The 6,559-nt window shown below is 65.3% G+C and overlaps 1 protein-coding gene across 1 annotated transcript; it reads left to right on the top strand.

Annotated features, from left to right (window-relative positions):
- The first annotated feature begins 488 nt into the window (after nucleotides 1-488).
- LOC117888405 (carcinoembryonic antigen-related cell adhesion molecule 6-like) lies at nucleotides 489-5,960 on the top strand. The gene is made up of 8 exons (XM_034791741.1): nucleotides 489-662; nucleotides 1,445-1,819; nucleotides 3,514-3,789; nucleotides 3,952-4,218; nucleotides 4,380-4,478; nucleotides 4,619-4,710; nucleotides 4,957-4,998; nucleotides 5,316-5,960. The coding sequence occupies exons 1-8, from the start codon at nucleotides 608-610 to the stop codon at nucleotides 5,361-5,363; spliced, it is 1,254 nt and encodes a 417-aa protein (XP_034647632.1). The 5' UTR covers nucleotides 489-607; the 3' UTR covers nucleotides 5,364-5,960.
- Nucleotides 5,961-6,559: the final 599 nt, after the last annotated feature.

The following is a 6,559-nucleotide window of genomic DNA, read 5'->3' on the forward strand; positions in this document are numbered from 1 at the left end:
CCCTGTGCCCCCCACACCCTAACAGAGGGTCTGTCTCTCTGTGCCCCCCCCCACTTCCCATGGGCGGCCTCCAGGGATGAGCCCCCCCTCCACACAACCTCCACTGGGGGGCAATACCTGGGGGGAGCTGGGGGGGGGATTCCCAGAGCCAGGGGAGCCCTGTCCTCTTCCATGCCCCAGCCCCCCAGGGGACAATTTCTCCCCCGTGTGCGCCCCCCCACTGCATCTGCCAGGGCCAGACCCCCCCTCGAAGGAGCAGCGGGGGGGGCTGGAGTTCGCTATAGAGTCCGTCTGGAGTTCTCCTGAGGCTGCAGCGACCGGATTGCTACACCGCCCCCCACTCCCGGTGTCTGGGGGGGGGGCGGGGCGGGTGAGTCCCCCTCCCCCTAGGGACAGGCAGGGCTGTCGGGAAAGGTGGGGCACGGTGCCAAAGGGGCTGCACCCCCTGCCCCGTCCCTGCGCTGGGCCGGGCAAGGGAGGTGCTTCGTACCAGCTCCGCTCCCCCCCCTCCACCACTTCCCCCGTCTCTGCCCTTTGCCCCCAGCTGGGAACTAGGCGTCTCTGCCGCCCCGGCAGCTCCCGGCGGGTCCCTCAGCAGCGACGGGCGATGGGGCGAATCCTCCACAGACCGGGCGGCCCTTGGACGGGGATTCTCCTGGCAGGTCAGAGGGGAGAACGTGGGACCCAGGTGTCCGGGACACAAAGGCCTCCAATAGGAGCCCCTGTCAATGAAAGCCGAGGGGCTGCGGGTCGGGACTGAGGGGCACCGGCAGAGCTGGGTGGGGGGACCCCAGGGCTGGGGTAGCGGGGGGGGGCTCTGACACTTCCCTCCCCAGGCTGGTTCCATCCCAGGCTCCCCCGAGGCTGTGCCCCAAAGCCCCGGGGACCCCATAGAAGCCCCATTGTTTCCCCCAGCTTCTGCTTTGCATGGGGAGATTAGCAGGGATCAGCTGTTTGTTTGTGTCTTTGTCCCAGAGCACTGGGGGGGGACCTAGACCCCCCCCTCACTGAACTCCTTCCCCCAGATCTAGCAGGCGGAACCAGCCCCACGCAGAGACCCAGGGACCGGGAACCCGACGGGGGAAGACCCCTCCCCCGCCCCAGAGGTTCCTTTCTCCAAAGCGAAGGGGAAGTGGGCGGACGAGGCTGGGACTGGAGGCTGGAGGGGCCCCGTGGGGCTGCCCTGCCTGTGGGTCCGGACTCCAGGGTCCCGGCCCAGAGACGCCGCCCCTGGGTCGAGGCAGGTCCCGCTGCAGGAAAAGGCGCCGGGCGGCACCTGGCGAGGGGTCCCTTGCAGCTGAGAGGGTGGAGCGGGGGTGGGGGGACCCAGGTGTCCCGGACACACAGGGCTGTAACAGGGGACAGTGCAAATGAAGGCAGAGGGGTGCAGGTCGGGAATGAGGGGCACCAGTTAGTATCAGTGTCTCTGGTCTCCCCCCCGCAGCCTCTGTCCTGGGCTCCTGCCTCCAGCCGGCGCCGGCCCAGACCCCAGTGACCATCGTCCTCACCCCGCCGAGCCCCGTGGTGGGAGGGGGCGTCAGCCTGGCCCCGCAGCCACTGCCACAGGGCTTCACGTCCTGCTTTTGGTACCGATCAGCGACTGTGACTGATCCAAACAGCCTGATCCTCAACTACGTCCAATATCCAAACCCCAATCAGACCAACGGCCCGGCCCACACGGGGCGAGAGACAGCGGGGCCGGGCTGTGCCCTGCACATCGCGGGGTTAACGCTCAATGACACCGGGAACTACACGGTGGCGATACAGATCCCTACCGCTCCTAACCCTGTCCGCTCCACGGTGGTTCTGCGCGTCTATGGTAAGTGCCCCCCCCCCTGCCCCCGGGAGCTGCGCTGATCCCAGGCCGTGTCCCCCCCCCATACCTCCTCTTCCAGCGATGGGGCTTTGGGCGTCTCCCCCAGGGATGAGCCCGGCTGGTGAGGGGCTGTCGGGGGCCTGTGAGGGGGGTCTGGGCCCCCCAGGGCGGGGGTGTCCCCGGATCCCCAGGGTGTCTCTGACCCCTCCCTGTTTCCCCAGAGCTGCAGGCTGCACAGTGGGGTGTGTACGACCAGCTGCGGGGATGAGGCCCCCCCCAGGGGCCCTGGTGCATGCTGGGAAGACTCCTGTATCACGGGGGGGGGGGTCAGACCCACCTGCTCTTTTACACCCACTTTGCTCCATTTTGGCGCCTACGGGGGAGGGGGAGGCTCATGATGTTACTTTAGGGCCCTTTGCACCAGGGCTCCCCAGATCCAGTCCCCCCCCCCCGGCTGTCTGCAGCGGCGGGGGAGCCGGGCGCTGTTGGGGTCACACTCACCAGTCGCTGAAGGTGAAACTGGATGTCCTGGAGTCCCCGGGCGATGCTCTGGAACTGCTCCCCACAAAGCCAGTCAGGACTCTGGGGAGCCTCCTCTCCCTCGGAGCAGACTGTCTTCAGGGCAAGAAGCTCACACGGCTTCACCTCCTGGGTCTCTCCTGGGAGCATTCAGCATATGCCCCTCTGAGCGCTTCCCACAGCGAGTCCGCCCCGGCGGGGTCCTGGGGCAGCCAGAGGGTCCTGCACCCCCACTCCGCAGTCAGACGTGACTCTCAGCCAGCCAGTAACACAGAGGTTTATTAGATGACAGGAACACGGTCTAAAACAGAGCTTGTAGGGACAGCGAACGGGACCCTTCGGCCGGGTCCATTCTGGGGGGCCGTGAACCAGACACCCACATCTGCCCTCACTCCCCATCCCCAGCCAGCTCCAAACTGAAACCCTCCAGCCCCTCCTCCTCTGGGCTTTGTTCCTTTCCCGGGCCAGGAGGTCACCTGATCTCTTGTTCACCTTTAGCATCCCCGTGCAGGGGGGAAGAGCCCAGGCCATCAGTTGCCAGGAGAAAGAGTGTGAGTGATTTATGTGCACTGGCCCTCTCAGACTCTGCAACTATCACACCCCCTAGAAACTCCAGAAATGCATAAGGGAAACTGAGGCACCCACACAGTATTCAGAGGAAACATTAAGAATAGTCCCACTTCGTCACACTCTGGCTGACTGCCCATGATGCACCAGCGAGGTCACCCCCACCCCCGGCCTGGGTCTAGGATGGGCAGCTCCGTCCAGGTCGGAGGGGACAGCAAGGAACCGGCACAGGGCTGTGCCCACGGGGCGTCCGGTGACACCAAGCATTGAAAACCCTGTTGTCAGGCTGGATCCTGGGACAGACCTGGGAGCCGGAGCGTCGCTCTCCCTTTGAACCACAGCCGAGAGTCTCCCAAAAATCACGGGGCTCCGGGAGCCAGAGCCTCAGGGAGGAACCTATAACTGTGAGACTTGACGCCGGGGAGAGGGACCCTCTGCAGAGTCCAGAAGACGACTGCCCGCCTCCGCAGCTCTGAGGGGCAAAGGACCCTTCCCACAACCTCACATGGCAGCAACACCACCACCCTTGCCCCAGTCCTGCAGGACAGCAGCCCCAATCCTGCATGGAGGGGCAGGGACACATGGTAACGCTCTCTCTGTTCCCTGCACAGAAATCCTGCCCAAGCCCACAGTGACACCAAACCAAACCCTCGTACTGGAGAACGGGACCTTCACCCTCACGTGTAACAGCTCCCCCAGTGCCAACACCGTGCTCTGGCTCCGGGACGGGGCGTCCCTCGTGCCCAGTGAGCGGCTGGGGCTGTCCCCTGACAACCGGACCCTCACGGTGCCAAATGTCACCCGGGGCGACGCCGCCGCCTACCAGTGCGAGGTCAGGAACCCCATCAGCACCAACCGCAGCGAGCCCAGCACCGTGACGGTGGCCTGTAAGTAATTGCAGCCCTGTCCCCCGGCCGCCCTGCCCCTGGTCCTGCCAGCATCACCCAGCCACAGAGATGCAGCTGCCTCTGGGGTGGGGCAGGGTTCAGGTTAAACAGGGACCCCTCACTGGTGCCATCCATCCCCTGACCCTGTCCCTCTCTATGTAGATGGGCCGAACTCTGCCCAGATAGACCCACCAGGACCCATCGCCCTGACTCTCGGGTCGCTTCTGACCCTGCGGTGCGTCGCCAACTCCGTCCCAGCCCCGAGCTATCGCTGGGTTCTCAACGGCACCGACACTAAGGAGACCGGGAGCAGCTTGACCTTTAACTCCATTACTCAGGATCACCAGGGCACGTACATGTGCCAGGCTCACAACCCCGTCACCGGCCGCACTGCCTGGGCGTCTGTCGCCATGCGGGTGACAGGGACAGGTGAGTCCCTGGGATGGAGCAACGCGCTGCAGACACAGGGATCCTAGTGCTGGCACCAATGCCCCAGTGCGGTGCTAGGCGGTGCCGGGCTGCAGGGAGCCGGGTGGGGGGATTGTGGCTGAACGTCTGATCCAACCTCCCCCCCCGCATCTCTCCTCCAGATGCCCCTCGTCCAGCTCTCTCTGCCGGGGCCGTCGCCGGGATCGTCATTGGGTCACTAGCGGGGGCAGCGCTGGTCGGAGTCACGGTCTATTTCCTTTGTGAGTAACAGCCCCCCCATCCTGGGAGAGCCAGGACTCCTGGGTTCTCTCCTGGCACCGGGAGGGGAGTGGGGTCTAGTGGTTAGAGCGGGGGGGCTGGAAGCCAAGGCCCCAATTCCAGCATCTCTGATTCCTCCCAGACTCTCGCTGCCGGAACGAGACCCCCAAGGAGAACGAGGCACCCGTCCTGGTGTATGAGAACCTGCCCCCTACATCCTGGGCGGGGCCAGTGGTGAGTGACAAGAGCTCAGCCCCCCCCTCTTTATTCCTGTCCCGCCCCCTCCTGTGTGGATCCCCTCAGTCTGGACCCGCAGCCCCCAGGCAGTTTACCCTGTCCCCCTTGGGCGGGGGAGGGGGGGTTTACACAAACCCGGGGTCCCATTGACTGTCCCAGGGTCCCCCCCCCCGAGCTCGGCTGGGGACCTGGGGGGTCTCTGGGGTCTGGTGCTAACAACCCTCTTGCCTCTGCCTCCCCCAGGCTCAGCCCGGGAGCCCCTCTGACCCCAGCCCCACGTACCAGGTGAGCGCCGGCCCCTTGCTCTGTATCCTCCCCCCTGAGGGAGGGTTGGACCCAGTGGGGGGAGGGGGGAGCTGCCCCCCACAAGCCCTATGGCTGAGAACGGGGCTGGTTATCACATCCCAGAGCGGGGGGGGGGCCAGAGGGAGCCAGAGGGGGGCCAGCCGGGGGCCCCGGGGGGGAGGGGGGGGGCTGGGAGGGACCATCCAGGAGCCCCAGGGCTGAGGGGAGGTGTTATGGGGGGCCCAGCACTGTGGGGAGGGATGGGCCCCCCAGGATGGGAGGGGCGTCTCTGGCTGATTCATCCCCGTTTCCCCCAGACACTGCAGCCCCAACAGCAGGACGTGTACGAGGAGCTGAAGAAGTGACGCCCCCTCCTGCCCCCGGGGCATGCTGGGAGGGGCCCGGGACATGCTGGGAAAGGCGCATCTCTGAGCCTGGGTCCTGACGACCCGGGGACGTCCCGCCGATAAAGCATTAAAGGGCAGGAACAGTCACCACCTGGCCCAGGGGGTCCGTCCGTCCGTCTGTCCATGCTGCTTCCCTGGGGCCCATCACCGCAGCGTCTGGGCCTCTGCGAGGAAATCAGAAAGTCGGCGCCTGTGACTGGCTCCGGCTGAGTTGTGCCCAGCACAGGATTTGGGAGCCCACCTGTGACAAAGTGGGACTGTTCTTAATGTTTCCTCTGAATACTGTGTGGGTGCCTCAGTTTCCCCTATGCAGTTCTTAAGTCTCTAGGGGGTGGGATTGTTGCAGAGCAAAGGGCCAGTGCACACAAAGGGCCGACACTGTCTCCTGGCAACTATGGGCCGGGGTCCTTACCCCCGCTGCAAGGAGATAGCTAAAGGTCAGGTGACCTCCTGGCCCGGGAAAGAGACAAAGCCCAGAGGAGGAGGGGCTGGAGGGTGAGTCAGTTTGGAGCTGGCTGGGGACGGGAAGTGAGTGCGGACAGGGGTGTCTGGCTCTCTGCCCCCCCAGAATGGACCCGGCTGAGGGGTCCCATTCTCTGGACCTACAAGCTCTGTTTTAGACCGTGTTCCTGTCGTCTAATAAACCTCTGTGTTACTGGCTGGCTGAGAGTCACGTCTGACTGCGAAGTGGGGGTGCAGGACCCTCTGGCTTCCCCAGGACCCCGCCTGGGCGGACTCGCTGTGGGCAGTGCACGGAGGGGCATATGCTGAATGCTCCCAGGAGAGACCCAGGAAGGTGAAGCCATGTGAGCTTCTTGCCCTGAAGACAGTCTGCTCCGAGGGAGAGGAGGCTCCCCAAAGTCCTGACTGGGTTTGTGGGGAGCAGTTCCAGAGCTTCGCCCGGGGACTCCGTGACAGCCCGCCCCGCATCTTCCCCTTTTAGGGGCAGTTCTGCCCTACAGAGCTGTGAGCAGCGACGTCCACCAGCCCGGCCAGGACCTTGGCCCCGGCTCTCACGTCTCCAAACCAGCCCCCAAAAGGGGCTCGGGAGGTCCCTGCCCAGAGCCGGCAGCGCTGGGCGCGGTGACCGTGGTGAGCCGTGTGCCGGAGGCCCGGCCGGAGCTGTGTCTGATCTGGGTCCCAGGGGTTGGTTC

This window comes from Trachemys scripta, chromosome 16, assembly GCF_013100865.1.
Source record: "Trachemys scripta elegans isolate TJP31775 chromosome 16, CAS_Tse_1.0, whole genome shotgun sequence".
In the NCBI taxonomy this organism is placed as follows: domain Eukaryota; kingdom Metazoa; phylum Chordata; order Testudines; family Emydidae; genus Trachemys; species Trachemys scripta.

Excerpts from the sequence above, each read along its gene's own strand:
- LOC117888405 (XM_034791741.1), top strand. The coding sequence starts at position 608 with ATGGGGCGAATCCTCCACAGACCGGGCGGCCCTTGGACGGGGATTCTC. Across the intron at positions 663-1,444 it reads GACGGGGATTCTCCTGGCAG|CCTCTGTCCTGGGCTCCTGC; the intron begins GTCAGAGGGGAG and ends TCCCCCCCGCAG. Across the intron at positions 4,999-5,315 it reads ACCCCAGCCCCACGTACCAG|ACACTGCAGCCCCAACAGCA; the intron begins GTGAGCGCCGGC and ends CGTTTCCCCCAG.